A 23,113-nucleotide genomic window follows, 5' to 3' on the forward strand; every position below is an offset into this window, starting at 1 on the left:
CCTCGGAAGGAAGATGGGGCAATCTACTTCTGTAGTGATACTGCCTCGGAAACCCAAGGAGGGGTCGCTATGAGTCGGGTCCGACTCAACGGCACATAACAACAACAACATTATTATCCTATTTGTAAAATGTAAGAGAGATTTATTAAAAATAGAAATGATGTCTAGGATACTTTATTGGTGTTCGTTAAATTGATAAAATGATACTCTTAGATTTTAGAATGTATGTAATTAGATAGAATATCATTATGATAATTTCTTTGACCCAATATAATTTATATTTTTTAAACTTAAGTAAATAATTCCAAATTTGTAGTATCCCATTGGAGTTGCCTGAAATAGCAGTTTAGAACTCTGATTTAACTTTTTGGACCATGATTTATTCTTTGGGTAACTTTTTGTATGATGTAATCCCTATATTGTTTCACTTTAACTCTTTATCATTAATATCAATGTCATTATATACCCATTTTTGTCTTAAAAGTTACTGAATTTTAATTTTTTTCTTTTATTTCTGTTTTCTTTCTTTCTTCCTTCCAAAGCAATATTGTAATGCGAGAGCTTGCTCCACAGTTTCATATCCCCTGGTCAATACCCTTAGAAGCTGAAGATATCCCAATTGTCCCAACTACATCTGGGACTATGTAAGTTTGAATGTTTTAATTTTGAAATCTGTTGGATTTTTCTATGTGCTATTGCAATGAAAATTAAATTTCAGAACGACTGTGAGACAGTTTACTGTCCATGTTTTCATATGATTCAGTATAAAGATGGAGAAATAGATTATGTGCTTTTACAAGGGTCCATCTAGACTCATATATTTTATATTATTACAAGTAAGTTCCTGAAAAATGCTTGGATAATTATAATTATTATACAGAGAGATATCTGTATAGTCAGATATTATATTGCTTAGTATTATCTCCCCTGGCTTCTTATCAGGATTTGATTGCATAAAATTATGACTGATTTTTATAAATATGGTTGCCAATGGAACATATTTTTCATTTTTTTTATCTTAGGATGGAACTTAGATGTGTTATAGCTGTCATACGTCATGGGGATCGAACACCAAAACAAAAAATGAAAATGGAAGTGAGGCATCAAAAGTATGTTTTATGAGGAGCAGTTTAATGCTTATGAGATTATTTAAGATTTCTGATACATGATAAATTCTTTTGATTAATAATCTATGTGGAACAACTTTGTTTACCTATTGTTTCTTGGCCATTAATATGTAAGTAAGACCTTAGATGGCACAAATGGTTAAACACTCAACTACTACCTGAAAGGTTGACAAAACTCACCCAGAGGTGCCTTGGAAGACAGGTCTGGTGTTCTGTTTCCCACAGGTTACAGCCATGAAGACCTTATGGAGCAGTTCTATTCTGCACACAAGGGTTGCTGTGAATCAGAATAGACTTGACAACAGCTAACAACAACAAAATTTAAACCATTCGATTCATCAAAATTAATCTAAAGTAATTGTAAATATCAGATTCTGAATGAAAAATATGGCAGTATCTAATAAATGATCATAGTCTAATGTGACTTTTATTTATTGTCATAAACAAAAACAAAACCAAACTCACTGCTATTGAGTCGGATCCACTCATAGTGACCCCTCCTTGGGTTTCCGAGGTGGTATCTTTATGGGAAGTAGATTGCCCAGCCTTCCTTCCGAGGAGTGGCTGGTGGGTTTGAACAGTCAAATGCCTTAGGCACTACACCACTGTTTATTGTCATAGAGGTGTTCTATTTATATTTGGCCTCGGTTGCTTTCTCAGAATCTTTAGCTTCTCAACTCTCTAGAAGAAAATCAGTAGAATTAAAGTTATTTCTATTCAGTGTTTGATTTGGAAATGATAAAATATAAAAATCTGAGCCATTAAATATGTGTTGAGACTGTTATTTTTTTAATATGTGTGCAGTGATGAGAGAATATATAATTTTGTTTTATCATCACGTTCAGTTTTCATCATGAAAAAGCTGTTTTAATATAATATTGTGATTAACGATTTGGCATGGTTTAGGACAGAAGTAAGTCACCAATTAAAGCAGAAGGAGCACCATGATACAGCGAAAGAGGACATACAGTACTTGAAATCCATAAACCCCTGCAAAAACGGCAAGGAGGCCACGTGTTCTGACCTCCTCTAACCCTCCAAGAGGAAGACAGGATTACCAGCAGTAACCCAAGGCCTATTCCTGCCAGGCCAGACATGCTGCCTCCCCCCTCCAGCCCTTGCTCCAACCGTTCCTTCCGAAGCACCCACCACCTCCCTCCTGTGTTCGATAATTCGCTGCAGTGGCCACACAGCTCACAGATTATGGGGTTTATTAGGGAAGCACCAGGCTACAACTGAAGTTCAGGAAGAACACTCAGTCTCTCTCTCAGCCCACCGTCCCTCAGGCAACAGTCTCTTACAGTCTCTTTCCCAGCAGTGCTGGTCCCTCAATGTCTCACTCAGCAATGCGTGTCTCTTGCATCTCTTTCCCAGCAGCACGTGTCTCTTTCAGGGGCACGTGTCTCTTTCGGCAGCACGTCTTCCTCAACCAGCAGTCAGAGAGAGTTCCTCCAGGAGGCCTCCTTTTGAGCCTGGAAGGGTGGTCAAACAGCCAATCACAGCATCAGAACTCTAAGCACATGAGAGAGAGTGGGAACCTCCCAGAACATTGTATTGTGCCACGCCCAACAGAAATACTCCAGGTGGACAACTTCAGCAATCAGGAGCTCCTCAGTTGCTCATAGAACATCCCACCTTGGAGTTTACAAAGACTTATGGGTAGAAAAGCCACACTAAGTAATTTACTACACTGCAACCCCTAAATCCTAGTCACATATTTGTCATTTAATGTTACTGAGTTATGTAAGTATATGATGGTAATGTTAATTATATACAGGTTACTGACAGCATTCTGTCTTTTTTTTTTTTTTTTAAGATTTTTTGATCTTTTTGAGAAATGTGATGGATATAAATCTGGGAAATTGAAACTCAAAAAGCCAAAACAATTACAAGTAAGTTTGATTTCTTGTTTTAAATTTTTAATGATAAAATTATATAAAAATTTAATTTTATATTAATTTTTATTTCGTAGGAAGTGTTGGATATTGCACGACAACTTCTTACGGAGCTTGGACAAAACAATGATTCTGAAATTGAAGAAAACAAATCAAAGCTTGAACAACTTAAGACTGTATTAGAGATGTGAGTATTTTTTTGAAATCCTTAATGGTGATAACTAATTGAGACACTTCTTTTTTATATATTTATTTCTTACAAACATGGCTCTCTTCTAATTTCTTTCATAATTGATCTTTGTGTTCTTTATTGTTGTAGATGAGGAGAAATTAATGACAATCTGATAGGATTTTTATTCACCAGTGAGAAAATAGATTGTTGTATTGAAGCTTACTGTTTTATGTTTTAGTCTTACTTTAAATTTTGATGAAAAGATCCAAAGAGGACATCAAATTTGGTTTTTCTATGATGAACTTAGAATGAAGGCCATTTTGCTTAGGTGACCTACTTGGTGCTGGCCTGGTTGAGTGGCTGGGCAGCTGGATGTAGTATTCCCCATGATGAGACTGACAATCAACTCTATGGTGGGATCTACCACAATCAGCTGAGTAGCTGCCTTTGGGATGTGGTCTGCTTCCTTTATATAAAGAGAAGCCTTGGGAATGGTCTCTAGCATATGGCATGCTTGGACCCTGCTTGTAGCCATGTTGTTGCTCAGCAGCCTGCTATCCTCTGCCTACCTTGGGACTTACAATGGACTTGAATTATTGGCCTGCTGTGTGGTTTGGTAACATCGGGACTGTGCCTTTTTACTTGTCAACCTTGGGGCTTGTCAGCCTCAGCAGCCAGCAGCTGTCTGAGTGAAGAAATGCCTCTAGCTCCAGTAGGCCAGGAGCAGGAGGCAGAGCTGGATCCCAAGGCTGAGGGGCTTTCACCCAGCCCCTAGAGCCTGGCACTTTGAAAACTTGGACTTAAAGCCTCCAAATTGTAAGAATAAACTCCTGTTTGTTAAGGTCATCCCATTTGTGGTATATTCTTGTCAGAGTGGCAGTAGGTAATCAGAACACTGTTTAAATAAAAAACAGCTTGAACTATGCTTTAATCACTGAACTTGATAATCACCTATATTTTCTATAAGCTTTGTGTGTTTGAACACTAATAATCCTATACCTTCCATTTTTTAAAGACACATGATTTGTTTTTACATATTTCAATACTTTGTTTTCAAAATTGTCTAACTTTTATAGCAAACCATTTTTTTTTTAAAGGTGGTTAAAATGACTACCTATGGTACACATTTTCTGCTAGGATATTTTGAAGAACTCAGCAAGGCAGTTATAAATAAAAGGGGACATTAATATGTAAGATATAGTTTTTCTTTAGTTGGATTTTAGTTTTTCTTTAGGAGGTTACATCAACATTTATTGAGTATTGTGCATTCTGCTCACCATTTTATTTTTCAGGTATGGCCATTTCTCTGGAATAAATCGTAAGGTCCAATTGACCTATCTTCCTCATGGTTGTCCTAAAACATCTAGTGAAGAGGAAGGTATGTCACTATTAATGCTGTTGTGTTTTAACTATGTTTCGTGACTTAGTTCTTATTGTTGATTAGCTTTGAACCATCTTCTGGTTAATTGTTTAGGGACTGGCATGTTGAATAAAGGAAGTACAAAGTGTAGTTTTGTTAAATGTGCATTCTATCCTTTAAGTGAAGGATGTATTTTACTATTTTGAAAATTGCTTAAGACTTCTATTCTCACTCTGGGGATGTTTCAGAAAAGTTATTTATTTCTAGCTTAATGTTATTTAATGTTCCTTTTTCATCTTCTTTGGATAGATGAGGGTAGAGTATACAGGAAGAAAGTTCAAGAAGTATAAAAAGACTATACAAAAAAATATACAATTAACATGTTTATAAAATAAATTGATATTTTCTTCCACCCAGTAAACCAGAATAGTCATTTAAATAAGATCGGTCTACTAAGAGCAGTTAGCACCAAAATTTACAAATTCATTTACATTTCAAAAGAAAAATGGGTAAGATCATACTAAGCCATTGTTTTGAGAAATATAGATGGCCAATAACAATGAAATATCACTCTTCTGCCTATCATAGTGGCAAAGTGATTTAAAAAAAAAAAAAAAACTGGTAATGTAAAATACTGATGAGAATTCAGTATGACAGGATTTCAGTCTACTGATAGGAGTATAAATTGACCCAACTTTTGGAAAATAATTTGTCAAAATCTTCAAAAATGTTCATAATCTTTCACCTCATTTCTACTTACAAGAAGTAATCAGTTAATCAGGAAAGGACTGATTGATAGGGGTATCGACAATAGGGTTATATGTAGTAGCAGAATTGAAGTAATAAATATCTTAAATGCAAACACAGTTTGAATCTGTTAATCTATGTATTTTAAAATTTGAGATGTTTCTCGGTTATTACTCTTGGTGATTAATTTCTTATATCGTAATGTTTATGATCAGAAGAGAAGATATGGATCTTGCTATAAAGAATCTCTTCATCTATCATAATGTAACTCAATTACATTCAATATACCAGGCAACCAAGTATGAGAACAGGGAAGGAAAGAGCAGTGTTCTCTTTGGAAAATAGGGAATGCACCTTCTTCCAAAACTATGGAAAGGGATTGTGAAATTTTAGTAAGACTTGTAACAGATGGAACAAGGGGGTATTCTTGTCAGAAGCAGTATCCTACAAAGATAGATACTTTAAAGGACCAAAATAATTTACATATTCAACTCCAGAAGAGAGTACAGGAAGAAAATCTTAAAGAATGTTTCAAAAAAACAAACTTGACATTTGTTTCATCTATTCGTATGTATACAAGACAGCCGAAGAGAAGAACCATCTTTACTTTTGGTTTTAAAATGGGGAGGAGAATTAACCCCTGCTGGCAGGGTTCAGGCTGAAGAACTTGGAAGAGCTTTCAGGTGTATGTATCCTGGAGGTCAAGGTAAATCTTGGAATTTCTTTATGTTGGTAAAATTTGTATAATACTGTATTTTCAAATTCTCATTTAGTTAGAGATGTTATGAAATATATATAGAAGTACAAAGCAATAAAAATATGGCTTAAGTGATTTGAGGATTTATTTTCAGGAGATTATGCAGGATTTCCTGGTTGTGGTTTACTTAGATTACATAGCACCTACCGACATGATCTCAAAATATATGCATCTGATGAGGGACGAGTCCAGATGACTGCAGCTGCTTTTGCAAAGGTAAATGTTTTTTAGATTTACTAGAATTTTTATTTAAAATTGCCTTTAAAACCTTGGTATTTACTAACATAGGATTTAATTTAAACTAAATTCCAAATATTACTGACCAAAACCAAACTCATTGCTGTTGAGTCAGATCCGACTCATAGCGACCCCTCTTTGGGTTTCCAAGGCGGAAGTAGACTGTCAATCTTCCTTCCAAGGAGAGGCTGATGGGTTTGAACTGCCAGCCTTCTGGTTAGCAATCAAATTCCTTAGGCACTATTCCACCAGAGCTCCCAAATACTACTAAGGCAATATTTAAATTGGATTAAATTCCACATATTTAATTTAAAAATTCCAAATTTAGAAATTCCAGCTAAAGCACTCAAATGGCAATGTTAAAGTAAATTATTAATTATTAATAAAGTTTACTTATGAAAGTCTTCATGTAACAAAATTATTATTATATTTTCTTTTTTGCATATTAATTTTTTATCTGTTGGATTTGTTTAATGTTTAGGGGCTGTTAGCTTTAGAAGGAGAGCTTACACCTATTCTTGTTCAGATGGTAAAAAGTGCAAATATGAATGGTCTTTTGGACAGTGATAGTGACTCTCTGAGCAATTGTCAACAACGTGTGAAAGCAAGACTTCATGAAATACTTCAGAAAGACAGAGATTTTACTGCTGAAGATTATGAAAAGGTAGGTCTTGACAGACTCTTCTGCATTGGGAAATACTAAACCAAAAACCAGACCAAATGCACTGTCGTTGAGTCAGATCTGACTCATAGGGACCCCTCCTTGGGTTTCCGAGGCGATATCACTATGGAAGTAGATTGCCCAACCTTCCTTCTGTGTGAAATACTACATATACACAAATAAGTGCATAAATGTCAAACTTATTTGTATTATAAAGCAAACACTCATGTAAACACCACCCAGATGAAGAGATGGAACATTAGAACAAGCCTGATGACCCCCATATGTCCTTGCTAATTGCAACTCCTTTCCTATCTCCTAAAAATTATTACCCTGATTTTTTATGTTACTCTTTTTATAGACTTATATCCAGGTACTTGTTTGGATAAGTATGTGTCTTTAAATGCTGTATTCTCATTTTGACAGTTTTTAAACTTCATATGCAATGGAACTTGTGAGAGCCTTAACTTGATGAGACTGCCTTGTCATTCTGGGTCTCTCAGGTTTTGTACTGTTACAAAGTAGCTTGACCACTGTTCCTATCATCTCTAGTGGAAGTTATTTGAGTTTTCCATTTCTTACATAGGTTCTGGCTTTTTCAGGTTTTCCTGTAATAGAATAATATTATTCTATTTTCTAGTTCCTTTGTTCCATATTATGTTTGTAAAATTCATCTGTATTGTTGAGTATTTCCGTAGTTAATTACTTTTCATTCCTGGGTAGTAGTTATTCTGTTTCAAGTGTCAGCAAACTTTTCCTGTAAAAGATCAGATAGTAAATATTTTATCTTTAGCTTTTTTTAAAAAAAGAAAACTACCCTTTAAAAATGTAAGTCATTTTAGGCTTAGGCTGTGTGGCAGTTCACATTTGGCCTGTGGGCCATAGTTCTGTTTGATGAACATACTATAATTTACCTATACTTTCTACTATTGTTAATGGTTGTTAACGGTTCTGGTTATGACTAACGCTACTATGAATATCCTCTTTCATGAGAAATCTCCTGTCTTTTCCCCTCTACTGGTGGTTTGTGTTTTTCTTTTTCATTGGTAGAAAGTTCATTGTCCATTCTGGATATGACCTCTTTGTCAAAAATCCTGTTGGAATTCCGATTTAGATTAAATCTAAAGGTTGGTTTGTGAGAATGTATATCTTTTAGTTTAGTATTTCAATCTGTGAGTATAGTATAGTTCATCATTTATTTATATATTCTTTAATTTCTCAGAATAAGGTCATTACATTTTTATTTTATTTTGCTGAGAATTTTTATCATGAAAAATCATTAAGTTTTATCATACTTTCTAAGTTTTGAAAGATGTTATCTTATATTTTGACCTCCATATTGTTTCCTTTGAAAAGTCAGCCATTAGTCTTTTGTTGTGTCTTTGAAGGTAAGTCTATATTTTGTTTGTTTGTTTACTCCTTATGGCTACTTTTACATTTGTCCTCAGTTTTCAGTAGTTTTCCTATTATGTGTCTAGATGTGAATTTAAATATTTCCTCTGTTCCCTTCTTCTGGAACTCCAAATATATGTATATTAGAGTTTATCTCATTACTTATCCTTTCTTTGATTTGTTTCATTTTCCATCCTTTTATCTCTGATTTATTCTTGATATTGTCTTCTAACCTATATTCTAGTTCACTAAATTTTCTTTGGCTCTGTGTAAGCTGTTTTAAATTTAGCTTTTTTCAGTAAGAGAATTTCTGTTTGCTTTTTTAAAAAATCTATTGCCATTTTCTTAAATAGTTTACAGTTCTTTGCTGATTGTTAATGTTCTGTTTTCTGGAATATAGTCACTCTTTATTTTGAGTTTTTACCTGATAATTCTAATAGCTAGAGGTTCTTTGGTTGTGTTTCTTTTGTCTGTCCTACTGATAGCTTTCATGATGTGTTGTCTTCTTGTGTACCTGTATATCTTTGTTTCTAGACATTTTATTTGTAAAAATAATTTGAGCTTTAGGTAATATAATTATCCAATACAAATTTTATTTGTTCCTGCTATAGGAACTTCTGGTTATAGTGAACTGTGGCCATAGCAATCTGGAATTGCCTTAATCCAATTTCAGAAACATTTTTCTGGGCCAACCAGATGACTTTAATCTGGTTTGCAGTTTGTTGGTTGGCTTTCTTCTGATTTACCATTACTTTTTTGAAACCTAATTGCTGAGAATTTACCACAGCACCACCTTTGGTGTACCCGTACTCCACTTTTGTTCCTTTACCCAAAAAGGCTGTTAAAGCTCAACTCAGTTTCTTAGCTGTCTCATCACAATCAATAAATATCCCCAATGCAATGAAGCATCAAATGCCAGGCTCACTCTAAATCACTGGTTCCAGAGTTCTTTCCTACTTTTGTTAGCTGTCCTATGTCTTAAAGCAGAAGTATAGAAGTTATTTTTCTAGGACTTCTACTTACCATCAGTGGTAGAATTGGTCCAAACTACCTAGTTCACCATAACCAGCACTGGAATTCCACATTACAATTTTTATATTTGTAGGAACTTACTTAATAACATTAAATACACTTGCCCAGCTAAGTGTTAAGACTGGAATTTGGAACCATAGAGTCTCACCTTAGTCCATGTTTAAGTTTACTGATGTCTTTTGTTGACTTAGAACTATAGCCTGTGCTCGTCACGAAGGCAGAATGTCATAGTGGTTAAGATTACTAACTTGGTAGTCAGACTGCCTATGTTTCAATCCCACTTCTTCATATATTCCAAAAGCAAAACCAAACTCTGCCATCGAGTCAATTCCGACTTACAGCAAACCGCATTGGGTTTCCGAGGCTGTAAATCTTCACGGAAGTAGATTACCCCATCTTCCTTCCGTAGAGCAGCTGGGGAGTTTATTCACTATGCCACTGGAGCTCCTCCTATTCAAATATTAGTGCGTAAAAAATACAGATGTACTCTTTACAAGAATAATATCAGGAAAAGCATACTATTTTACAATTTTTTTTTCCTTTCACTTGGCATGGTTTGACTTTTGGCATGTTGCTTAACCTCAGTTAAGTAACCTCATCTGGACAAAGGTGATGATAATAGAGTCTTTGGCTTATTACATTATATGTAATATAATTAATTATGTCATGTAAATAAAACCATATGTACATATACTAATCAAGTCAGCAAATTGTCTTCAAATATCATTTTAAATTAGTGTCCCAAAAAAAAATCCAAAATCACTGCTGTCAAGTCGATTTGACTCACGGCAAATCTTTGGGTTTCTGAGGCGGTATCACTATGGAAGTAGATTGCTCAGTCTTCCTTCTGTGGAGTGGCTGGTGGGTTTGAACTGCCACCCTTCTGGTTAGCAGTCAAATGCCTTAGGCACTACGCCACCAGAGCTCCCTTAAGTTAGTGTACTTCTGCTAAATTTCTATATGGATGATCCAATCATAGTTAAAGTTTACCACTTTTTAACATGAAATTCAGAGGTTTTTACTTCATGCATGATCATCTTACTAGATTTTAGGAATTTTCTTAATTTGTGGTATGGAATTACTCCCTAGCTACTGAGAATTTTGTGGAATGGTATAATTTTCTTTTGGACACTTAGAAATAACCACTTATAAAGTGTATGCTTCACTCATTTGTAGCTTACTCCGTCTGGAAGCATTTCCCTTATCAAATCAATGCATTTAATAAAAAACCCTGTGAAGACCTGTGACAAAGTTTATTCTTTGATTCAGAGTTTGACTTCTCAAATCAGACATCGAATGGAAGATCCCAAATCATCAGGTAATTACTGTTTTTTCAAAAGTATGAAACAAATAAAAATTACTGATTACAAAAGTGTTTAAAAAGAAGATGCACCAGTCTTTTTGTTTTACGAAATCTAGCCTTTCTTTTGAATTCCAAGTAAAGTATAGGTTAATATGTATCCGACAAAAAAATAATTGCTAAGTTATAGTTGTTTTTGTGCACAACAACATGTAGGGAAAAATAAAACGTTTTCATTTGAGCATTCACTTATATAGCATTGCCATTGCCATATAGTTGTTCCACCAGCCACTCCTCGGAAGGAAGGTTGGGCAATCCTACTTCCGTAGTGATACTGCCTCGGAAACCCAAGGAGGGGTCGCTATGAGTCGGGGCCGACTCGACGGCACATAACAACAACAACAACATATAGTTGTTGAACTAAAGTGAATTGATAATAATGTATAAGCAATAAAAGGGTGATTAGGGCTCTGATTCTAAGACTGCTTGTTTAATAACTAGGGCAACTTTGGCATGTTGTATTTCTTACCTGTAGGATTGGAACATTTGAATTATTTGATTTCTAAGGTTCCTTTTAGTTAAATAGTTAGCCTGTTCCCCTAGTAATAAGAATCTAATAAAAATGAAAGCATTTAAAAATCAGAATCTGTTTGTAGAAGAATCCTGATCCAAAGGGAAGGGGGAGAATTTCAAATTCTCATGTATTCCAGACTTTTTGGAGCCACTAAGGCTGGATGAACCTCCTAAACTGTTACCCTAAGATAATCTTTGGAAGCTCTGGTAGCACAGTGGCTAAGACACTTGCCTGCTAACCAGACGGCTGGCGGTTCAAACCCACCAGCCACTCCTCGGAAGGAAGGTTGGGCAGTCCTACTTCCATAGTGATACTGCCTCGGAAACCCAAGGAGGGGTCGCTATGAGTCGGGGCCGACTCGACGGCACATAACAACAACAACAACAACAAGATAATCTTTAAACCTTAAACCAAAAATGTCCACTGAAGTCTTCTGTAAACCAAACAACAGTTTTGCTTAATTAGTATAGAATGTCTGCCATTAGCATTGTGCCTTTTGGCATTTGACTGTGAACTAGAAGGCTGGCGGTTCAAACCCACTAGCCACTCCTCGGAAGGAAGATTGGGCAACCTACTTCCATAGTGATACTGCCTCAGCAACCTAAGGAGGGGGTGCTATGAGTCAGATCCGATTTGATGGTGGTGAGTTTGGTTTTTGTTTTTTTTTTTGATATGTATGTGGGATCAAGATGACAGTAGCGACTTGAAAAGTTAGAAAGTTTAGGAGGCTGTGAATTTATGTCAGTTGGGGAGGAACAATTCAGAACACGAAGGTGAGAATGGTTGGGTAATTAGAAAAATGTAATCAGTGTTGCTGAATTGTGCACGTAGAAACTGTTAAATTGGTATATGTTTTGCTGTGTATATTTCCAACAATGATAAAACCAGAATCTAAAATATATTAGCTTTAAAGAGTTGTATTATTAATGTTGTCCATTTTCATATTATTTAAGGCCATAATATGTAGAAAAGATCACCTGTGCACCCAGTTCTTAATTCAAGTTTTATGTCTTTGTCCAAGTTTATAAAATATATGATTTCTAATAATATACGCAGGAGCCCTGGTGGCACAGTGGTTAAGCACTTGGCTTCCTGAAAGGTTGTCATTTCAAACCCACCAGCTACTCTGCAGGAGAAAAGACCTGGCAATCTGTATCACTAAAGATTACAGCCTAGGAAACCCTGGGTAACAGTTCTAGTCTGTCATATAGGGTCACTATGATTGGGAATCACCTGAAGGGTGCACAGAAATAATACAACAGTAATATTTGTAACATACTACAGTAACATTTCCTAACATGTTGTTATTTTGGCTTTGACATTTTAAAAGGTTTTTAATTATCAGTAATTTAATTCATATGAATTAGTCAGATTTTTACGTTAAATATACTAAAGGCATTATGTTATTTTAGATATTCAGCTTTACCATAGTGAGACATTAGAGCTTATGCTACGCCGATGGTCCAAGTTGGAAAAAGACTTTAAAACAAAGAATGGAAGATATGACATTAGTAAAATTCCTGATATATATGACTGTATCAAATATGATGTCCAACATAATGGTTCTTTGAAATTAGAAAATACAATGGAATTATATAGACTTTCAAAGGCATTAGCAGATATTGTTATCCCTCAGGTAAGTAATTCTTAATTTTCTTACAGTGTTTTATAAAGAGATGCCTTTAAAATGTATATTTCTGAATAAAAATGGTTTTCATGTCCCTTTTAAACACATAACTTTAAAAAGGAAAGCAGGTACTCATAAATATATTTTAAACTTTTTATTGGTTACATTAAATCACATTAAATTATTTGGGTTTGTAATAGTTTGATTGTAAGGAATTATTTTAAAAACATTAAGGAGTTTATATTCATAAAGAATAATATATTAATAACAAAACAACTGAAAACAGTATAGAATAAATCACTTAAGTATTTATTGAGGACCTACCAACTCTATACTATGGAAATGGATGGGAAGGGGACATAAAAGGAGTTGTGGCTGTATCTAAAAAATTTTTTCAAGTCTTGCTACTTTATGACAGTATTTTGAAAATGATATTTAGCGATCAGGTTATATGTAGTTATTGGAGAGGATGTGCACTGGCTTTTTTCAATAAAAATAAAGATTTAACCAGAATTGAGATAACTGAAATGCAGTTAAGCAGAGAATCAAATTTAATAATAAAGGAAAAAGTGACAAAACAAGGTGAGATCAGATATATGTCAAAAGAAAAAAATTGGAACCTTCTTTCAGCTCAGTTATTAAAAGGTAAGTTGGTTCTTATAAAATGGAGATTAGAGTGGATCATACAGTCTAAATAAGAACCAAAATACAAAAGCAGGAAAAAAATGATATATATGATCTTGACTGAAAGCAAAAAATACTGGAAAGATGTTTACCTCTGTTTTATGCAAAAAATATGACCAAATAGGTAGGATGAAGTCTGGCCATTCTCGCTTTTAAGGAGCATTCCGGCTGTACTTCTTCCAGAATAGATTTGTTCATTCTGCTGCCAGTCCACAGTATTTTCAGTATCCTTTATCAACATTACAATTCAAAAGTGTCAACTCCTCTTCTGGTTTCCTTATTCATTCCCCAGCTTTCACTTGCTCATGAGGTAATGGAAAATTCTATGGCTTGGGTCGGGCACACCTTAGTCTTCAAAGTGACATCTTTGCTCTTCAGCACTTTAAAGAGGCCTTTTGCAGCATATTTTCCCAGTGCAATATGACATCTGATTTCTTGACTGTTGCTTCCATGGGCAGTAACTGGATTCAAGCAAAATAAAATCTCTGACAATTTCAGTCTTTTCCCCATTTATCATGATGTGGCTTATTTGTCCAGTTGTGAGGATTTTCGTTTTCTTTATGTTGAGGTGTAATCTATACTGCAGACTATACTTTCTGATCTTCATAAGTAAGTGCTTCAAGTCATCTTCACTTTCAGCAAGCATAGTTGTGTCACCTGCATATTGCAGCCAAAATGCTCGTTGGAAGCAAGAATGGCCAGACTTCGTCTCACCTACTTTGATCATGTTGTCAGAGGGGCCCATTCCCTGGAGAAATATATCATTCTTGGTAGAGGGTCAGTGAAAAAGGGGAAGACCCTAAATGAGATGGATTGACACAGTACCTGCAGCGATGGCCTCAAGTATAGCAAGTACTGGGAATGGTGCAGAATTGGGCAGTGTTTCATTTAATTGTATATAGAGTTGCTATGATTTGGAGTCAACTCGATGGCACCTAACAACAACACAACATGAAGAAGATAAAGATTATGAACCAGAATAATCTCTTGTTCACTTATAAAATAATCATCTATACAAATGGTTAAAATATGCTAGTTTTTCCCCCTAATATTCACCGAAAGTCTAGAAGAAAATACCAACTTTGGAAAACTTAAGAATTTAGATTATGGACAGCCTACCTATATGCATTTGTGTACATATTAAAAATAAGCTTATTCCTTCAGCATGAAAGACCAGCTGTATATTTGTGTGATCAGATGTATAATGTAGACTGGTATTTATTATGAATCAGTGATTTACAAACATGAATCCTTTTTGAAATGGAGAGTGAAAATATCTCAGGCTTCAAGAATATGTCTGTGGGCCTCACTTTAAGAAGCACAGACCTAAAAAACAAGGGGCTTTTAGAAGTATTATAATTAGAAAAAGTGCTAAAGATCAGTATTTTTAAGAAATTTTTGAACCATCATTTGTATATTTTAAAACAAATCTTTACACTTGATATATATTATAGTCGTTCTTGTCTGATGTAATTAGATAAGATTTTCACAACAGTCTGAGAAGCTGTTTGAAGACACTGTCAAAATTATTTTCTTGAACTAAAAATTTATCTTTGAAATTTTAGGACTCTTCAGACAAAACTAGGTCCAGTCTTCCAGGAATAAAAGTCTTATTTTTGTAAATCCATAACTAACTTTAAAAGCTGAGGTCTTTATATATGCTTTCCTGGTGCTCTGAGATTATTTTATAAATTGTGGAGAGGGCAACATGAGATGAGGTTTACCTCCCTATTTGGGTTGACAATTCTTATATCAGAAACTTAGGATTTCTTCTTTTGATTATGTATTGAATTCAGTTAAATAAATATGTATTATTTTGTTACTTTCATCTTCATAAATCCAAAAGCACTAGATAAAATGAAGACATTGTTGAAGATTGGAAAATAATGAAAAATTATGAACAAGTTTATAGTAGTAATTAGTAATGAAAACATGGCTTGTAATGGAAAAAAAGTGAAAAATTTGTATACTTTGTTATCAACTGAATAAAGATTATTTCAGGCTTAAATACTTGATAACTCAGACACCTAATGTAGATTTTTATCTTTAGAATATAATTTAGATTAAGAGCGATCACTAGATCTATGTAAGAAAAACGTATATGTGCTCTGGTGTATTTCAAAGTATTTATATGCATCTAAACAATCTGTTTCCACTTTTACCACCAAATCTACAAGTTCTTTCTTATACTTGTGCTCATATGACTTATGTAATTCTAATCATATCTAAGCTTAAATATGATAACCTTAGTCTATTCTCATTATTTTAGTAGTTAATTTTATTTATGATAGGCATTATGTTGCTATAAAGTGAACATTTCACTTTTCAGCCTTTCTTAGTTCTCAGAAAATTGGGGCCATGGTTTAAATTGAGGCTTTTAAATAGTAGTGATTGTATATGGTATTAAATTTTTCTTAATTGGGATGGCACACATTTATTGAAGTTTGAAGATAATTTCATTAGTTATCTGTAGATTATAAAGTTCAGAAGTTTCTTTATAAATGCTGTGCATGGGGTCACTATGAGTCGGAAACGATTCAACGGCACCTAACAACAGTAACATATCCATAATAACATATATGTATCTATATAATCTGTGTGTGTGTATATATATATACACACACACATACATATATGTGTGTGTATGTGTGTGTGTATCCCTTTGAACACTCAATATTGTTGTTGTTGTTGTTGTTAGGTGCTGTCGAGTCAGTCCCAACTCATAGCGACCCCTCCTTGGGTTTCCAGGGCGGTATCACTACTGATTGTCCAACCTTCCTTCCGAGGAGTGTCTAGTGGGTTTGAACTGCCAGCCTTCTGGTTAGCAGTCAAGTGCCTTAGGCACTACACTAACAGCTATTGGTGAGATTACTGAATCAACATTCTCTGATTGGAAAAGTCAGCTTTAGTTAAATGGCCCCCAAAAGTTCCATTTTCACAAATCTTCTGTAATCAACCTATAATCAATCACCATTTTCTTTATTAAACAGTTTTGAGATCTGTTATCCATACTGATGATTTGCCATTGGAATCTTTATGGTAATGCCTGAGATCAGGAAGTAGCTTTTATTTCAGATATCCTCAAATAAACTTTCATGATGGCATGACAGTTAGCAGCTGCCTGACCTAAAGATTGATGGTTCACATCTTACTAATGTCTCCAGGGGAGAAAGACACCGTGATCTATCCCCATATAGTTTACATCCTAGAAAACTGTGGGGCAGTTATTTGTCACATGAGATTACTAAGAGTTGTAATCTACTCAGCACCTGACAACAACAGAATGAATTTAGAAAAAGAAGGTATGCCCTCTCCCTTTCTCTCTTGTATTTCTCTTTTCTTCCTTCCTCCTTCCTATATTATCCTCTCTCTGTGTCCCCCTCTCATATACTTCATAACTTTTTCTTTCCTCATATCAGGCCATTTTCTAATCTGCAATTTTAAATTATAATTTTTATTATGATTCCTATGTTTTCTTAGTACCCCAGATTATAATGGTGACTTACTATAAATCTTATTAAATAGATGTATTCTGTGCCTTAGTGTTTGTGGCCTTAGTCCATCTTTCTTATAAGGTTGTTTTTGCATTTAAAACTTTCACTTGAGTTGAATCAATATCCACAAAGATTACATTCGTCCTCTCCTCCTCTTACTTGCTTTTCAGTTCTGCCACAAAAATCTTTCTGATTATATGTCATAGTTTTGGGAATGATGTATATCTATTTTCCTGCTATAATTCTCTTAATTCAAAAGTGCATTTGTTAGTGATCTTTCCCATTATAACCTATTTCAAATATGTATTTTCTACTCAGGAATATGGTATAACTAAAGCTGAAAAACTGGAGATTGCCAAAGGCTACTGTACTCCTCTAGTTAGAAAAATTCGTTCTGACCTTCAGAGGACACAAGATGATGACACTGTAAATAAACTCCATCCTGTGTAAGAAACTACTGATTATTCACATCTGTAGTTGTGTGTTTTTGCATACTTCAAACTAAATTATTTTTTAATGTTTCTATGAAATCAGGAATTTGACAGTGGCACACCAGGAATATAAAAATTACTTAGGGTAGCACAAATGATTACATGGTGAACTACTAGGTGAAAAGTTGGGAATTCAAACCCAACTCTGGGTACCTCAGGAGACAGGCCTGGCTGTCTGCTTCTGAAGGGTGACAGCCTTGAAAACCCTATGAAGCAGTTCTGTTCTGCACATATGGGGTCCCCATGAGTCAGAATCAACTCATTGACACTTTAAAACAACAGACATTCCTATTAGTCAGCTCTCAGCCAAATTTCATTTTGGTTCCGAATTGGAGAAAAACTGACATGAAAGGGAAAAAACAGCTATGGGTCATCTGTTAAACTCTACCCCATTCAGCAGTAGAAACACTTTGAACTTCTTTAGGGCTGTGACCTCTGTCATTGCTAATAGAGAAGCTTGTTGTTGTTGTTATGTGCCATCGAGTTGGCCCCGACTCAGTGACCCCTCTTTGGGTTGCCGAGGCAGTATTACTATGGAAGTAGATTGCCCAGTGTTCCTTCTGAGGAGTGGCTAGTGGGTTTGAACTGCCAGCCTTCTGATTAGCAGTCAAGTGCCTTAGGCACTATGCTACCAGAGCTCCTAATAGAGAAGCTAAGGGACCTGTTTATAGCAAACTTGATTAATATTAAATCTTTTCTTCCTTGACTAATATCAGAGGTCCCAGCTAGTCTCAGTTAGCTTAATATTAGAGGAATATCTGCTGAGATAATTTATCATCTAGTTGGAAAAGTGATAGATTTACTTACTACTTAGCATTTGACTACTGACCATAAGGCTGGTGGTTCAAACCCACCAGCCACTGCTCAGAAAGAAAACTAGGCAATCTACTTCCATAAAGATACCGCCTCAGAAACCCAAGAAGGGGTCAGTATGAGTTGGATTTGACTCAATGGCAATGAGTTTAGTAGCATAGTTATTTACTTATATTTTAATACTTGTCTGCTTTTGACTTTAGGTATTCCAGAGGTGTTCTGTCCCCTGATCGTCATGTTCGTACTAGATTATATTTCACCAGTGAAAGTCATGTACATTCTTTACTGTCTATTCTTCGCTATGGTGCCTTATGCAATGTAAGTAGAATAAGTCATTCTGTTAAAATGAACAAATATGTTGCCTTTAATTGGTTACTGTGAAGTTTTTATAATTTGTTAATTTTTGCAATTCATCATTTTTCAAGTGTCCACCATATCCCAAGCAATGTGCTAAATATTAGGGGTAAAGACATGTTCTTTTCCCTTCAGAGAAGATCCATTTAAACATACAATATAAAGCATTTTAGATGCTGTTTTAGGCTGGTGACAGTGGTTAAAAAGTAAAAAGCAGCTGATGTGTTTGAGTTATTAAGGGATAGAACTGACAGGACTTGGTATGTGGCTGAACATTGTGCATGTTATATACTGTTAGAAAATAAGTGATACTTAAACTTACTGGCTTAAAACAGCCATAATGATTTTGCTTTTGTTTCTTTCAGTTTAAAGAGTTGGTGGGTTAGGCAATTTTCACTCAGTTCTAATGAACTTGTCATCAAATAGTTGCAGGGCTCTAATTATCTCAGAGGTTTTTTCTCGTGTCTGATGCTTGATACTGGCTGTCTACTGGAACCTCAGCTGGAATTGTCAACCAAAATACCTACATTTGGCCTCTTCATGTGACCTGCTTCCTCACAGGCAGCTGGCAGCTGTGTTCCCAGGACAAACTTCTAAGAGAAAAATATCCTAGTGCATTACATTTTTATGATTTAGTTTCTGTAGTTAAAAGTGTCATTTCTGCTGAGCTCCATTGGTTGAGACAGTTACAAAGTTCTATCCAGGTTCAAAGAGAAGGAAAATAAACCCATACCACTAGATGGATAGAGTGTCAACATCACTTTTTTAAAAGAGTACATGAAATTGGACATAATTTTGCAGCCATCTTTAGAAAATACAGTCTACCACTTTGAGCTTTTTTTGCTGCTTCTTGGTCATCATAGCCTATATTTGCAGCTGAGTAGTTTTCTCAAACTCCTTCCTTTTCTAAGAAGTTTAGGAATCCAAAAGTCTGTTCATTTTCAGTTGAAGATGATGTAATATTTTTTTTAAAAAAAAACCTTGTGCGCTTTTTTGTTATCGATGTGTAATCTGATCCATTGGATTATATACCATAAATCTGTTAAGGATGAGCCCTTTCTGTTTTATTCTCCTATAAGACATTCTCATAAGATCTTTGGAAAATCTTTTGTCTCCATGAAAGGGTTTTTGAGGCACTTCCATAAATCTTTGTGAAGTCTTAAAGTCTATTTTTCTATGATATTAAAATAACCATCCCTGCTCTGTTTTGGTTACTATTTGCATGGAATATTTTTTCCATTCTTTTACTTTCAAACTATTTGTGTCTTTGGGCCTAAGATACATTGTAGACAGCATGCTTATCTGCTCCTCTTTGTCTTTTGGTTGGAGTTTTACTCTATTTACCTTTCCGGAAATATTTTCCTCTGCCATTTTCTTTTTTGTATTTTATATGCCTTATATTGTCTTTTCGGAAGGAAGGTTAGGCAATCTACTTGCGTAGTGATCCTGCCTCGGAAACCCATGGAGGGGTCGCTGTGAGTCCAGTCTGACTCGACGGCACATAACAACAACAACAAATAATGTCTTTGTCTCTTATTTCCTTCATTACTGCCGATATTTGTGTTAACTATTTTGATTCCCTTTTCCTTTCCTTTTGTGTATGTGTGTGGATAGATAGATAGATAGATAGATGATATATATATATTTTTTCCCCATATTTTCTTTGTGGTTACCATGAGTATTACATTTAACACCTTACTAAACATAACAACCTGATTTAAATTGATACCATTTTAACTTCAGTGACAAACGCTGTATTCCTATATCATCCCCACCCCATTTATGCTGTTGTTATCACTAATTGCATCTTTATACATCATATGCCTTATAACATAAATTTGTACTTATTTTTTATACATTTATCGTTATAAAACATGGAAGATATAACAACCAGATTTACCAACAAAAATACTTTATATCAGACCTTTTTATATTTTCCCAAATTATGGATAGCATTCCAGAGAATAGGAAAGAATAGGAATTCCAGAACACTTAACGGTGCTCCTGGAGACCTGTACATAGACCTAGAGGCAGTCGTTGGAACAGAGCAAGGGGATAGTGTGTGGTTTAAAATCTGGAATGGTGTCCATCAAGGTGGTATGCTTTCGTCATACTTTTCAGTCTGTATGCTGAACAGATAATTTTAGAAGCTGGACAGTATGAATAAGAATATGGCATCAGGATTGGAGGAAGGCTAACAAATTGCAATATGCAGATTACACAACTTTGCTTGCTGAAAACAAAGAGGACTTGGAGCACTTACTGATGAAGATCAAAGACTGTAGCCTTCAACATGGATCATAGCTCAACATTAAGAAAACAGAGATCCTCACATCTAGACCAGTAAGCAACATCATGATAAATGGAGGAAAAAATTGAAGTTGTCAAGGATTTTATTGTATTGATCCACAGTCAATATCCATGGAAGCAGCAGGCACATTTGCTGCAAAAGACTAATTTAAAAGTGTTATAAAGCAAAGATGTCACTTTGAAGACTTAGCTGTAGTATTTTTGATTACCTCATATATATGTGTGAAAGCTGGACAGTGAATAAGGAATACTGAAGAAGAATGGGTGCATTTGAATTGTGATGTTGCAAAGAATTTGAATATACCATGGACTGCCAGAAGAATGAACAAATCTGCCTGGAAGAAGTATAGCCAGAATGCACCTTAGAAGAGAGGATGGTGAGACATTGTCTCACATAATTTAGTTATGTTAGGAGGTACCAGTTGCTGGAGAAGAACATCAGGCTTGGTAAACTAGAGGGTCAGCAAAAAAGAATATGACCCTCAGCAAAATGGATTGACACAGGGGCTGCAACAATGGTCTCAGACATAACAATGACTTTGAAGATGGCACAGGACTGGACAGTGTTTTGTTCTGTTGTACATAGGGTGACTGAGTTAGAACAGACTCAGCAGCACCTAATCACAGCATCATAGTTTCCTATGAAATTACCTTTAATGAGGATCTTTTTTTTATGTATGGCTTTGACTCACTGTGTAGTGTCCTTTCCACTCATTCATGAAGGACAGTTTTGCTGGATATAATATTCCTATTTGACATTTCTTTTAGCAATTTATATATACCATTCTACTCACTTCTGGCCTCTTTAAGATTTCTGAGGAGGAATTAACAATTTTAGTAGGGATCTTTTCTGTTTGGCAATTTACTTCTCTTTTGCTGCTTTCAGAATTCTCTCTTATCTTTAATTTTGAAGGGCAAGATGGTAATGTGGCTTGGTGTGAACCTTTTTGGGTTCATGTTATTTGGAGGTCAAGGAGCTTTTTGGATTTATAGATTTATGTCTTTGGCACATATTCTGCTACTCTTAAAATATTCTCTCTGTCCCTTTTCTTTCTTCTGGAATTCCCATGTTGCATGCATTTGGTAATTCACTTGATGGTATCTTACATTTTCATTAGCCTATATTCAGTAGTCTGGGTCCTTCCTTGTTGTTCTTCAGGTGCAATAAGTTTGATGAACTTATCCTATAGTTGGCTAATTGCCTCTTCTGCCAGCTCAAATCTGCTGCCAAGTTCCTCCAATGAGTTTTTCATTTCAGTTATCTTTCACCTCCAGTATTTCTGTGTGGTTTCTTTTTATAGAACCCATCTCTTTCTTTATATTCTTATTTTGTTTATGCGTCATTTCCTTTATTCCCTTTAGTTCTTTGTCTGTATTTTCCTTTAGTTTTTTGAGTATGTTTCATATTGCTGTGTTAATTCTTCTAATCTGTTCATTATTAGGAATTCCATGGACAATTTTTTTTCTCTTTGCCTTGTTCCTTTGAATGTGTCATAATTTCCAGTTTCTTTGTGTGCACTGTGATTTTTGTTTGAATCTTAGACATAAGTATATTATAGTATGTTAGCTTTCTCTATTTCCCCATATACTCAGTGCTTTTGAAAACCAATGTATTTCTTAGGTTGCCACAGACTTCAAGCCTTGCTCACTCTTCCTTCACCTACTCTGTGAGAATCTTGATTGAAGAGGCCAGATTGAGATTTCAATTCTTCAGACTTCTTCCACACTGATCAGAACATACACACTGAACAGTCTGCCAGCAGGATCTGTCCTATTTACTTTGGACCTAGGAACTAGGGCCCTTTTTAGTGTACATGTTACCTGTGGCTGTGTACAGCAGCCAGATAGCTGCTGGGAGAGGGAGAAACAGAAACAGTGGGAGAAAAGATTTTTCTGCTATTTAAAATTTTCTTGCTTCAGTTTGCATCTTGTTTTTACATCCTTGCTTACTTTTTCAGAATTCTTACAGAGTTGAATATAGATTTCTACTTACTTTTCTTGGGTATTTGTTTGAGAAGGTCAAGATCTTAGACCTGCTCATGCTGTCATCTTTCCAAAAGTTCTGAGGTCTTAACAGAGTGTTTTA

At 35.1% G+C, this 23,113-nt stretch overlaps 1 protein-coding gene across 1 annotated transcript in view; it reads left to right on the top strand.

The window, feature by feature from the left end:
- PPIP5K2 (diphosphoinositol pentakisphosphate kinase 2) overlaps positions 1 to 23,113 on the top strand; it is an 89,101-nt gene that overhangs the window by 22,165 nt on the left and 43,823 nt on the right. The window contains exons 9-20 of the mRNA XM_007942492.1: positions 543 to 644; positions 1,023 to 1,109; positions 2,944 to 3,019; positions 3,100 to 3,209; positions 4,487 to 4,572; positions 5,882 to 6,007; positions 6,153 to 6,274; positions 6,777 to 6,959; positions 10,557 to 10,698; positions 12,667 to 12,890; positions 17,378 to 17,505; positions 18,567 to 18,681. Of these exons, the coding sequence (XP_007940683.1) occupies positions 543 to 644; positions 1,023 to 1,109; positions 2,944 to 3,019; positions 3,100 to 3,209; positions 4,487 to 4,572; positions 5,882 to 6,007; positions 6,153 to 6,274; positions 6,777 to 6,959; positions 10,557 to 10,698; positions 12,667 to 12,890; positions 17,378 to 17,505; positions 18,567 to 18,681 (1,501 nt within the window). The remainder of the gene's footprint in view (positions 1 to 542; positions 645 to 1,022; positions 1,110 to 2,943; positions 3,020 to 3,099; positions 3,210 to 4,486; positions 4,573 to 5,881; positions 6,008 to 6,152; positions 6,275 to 6,776; positions 6,960 to 10,556; positions 10,699 to 12,666; positions 12,891 to 17,377; positions 17,506 to 18,566; positions 18,682 to 23,113) is intronic.

The sequence above is a fragment of the Orycteropus afer genome, unplaced genomic scaffold, assembly GCF_000298275.1.
Source record: "Orycteropus afer afer isolate SDZICR_OR568_19922 unplaced genomic scaffold, OryAfe1.0 scaffold00091, whole genome shotgun sequence".
In the NCBI taxonomy this organism is placed as follows: Eukaryota; Metazoa; Chordata; class Mammalia; order Tubulidentata; family Orycteropodidae; genus Orycteropus; species Orycteropus afer.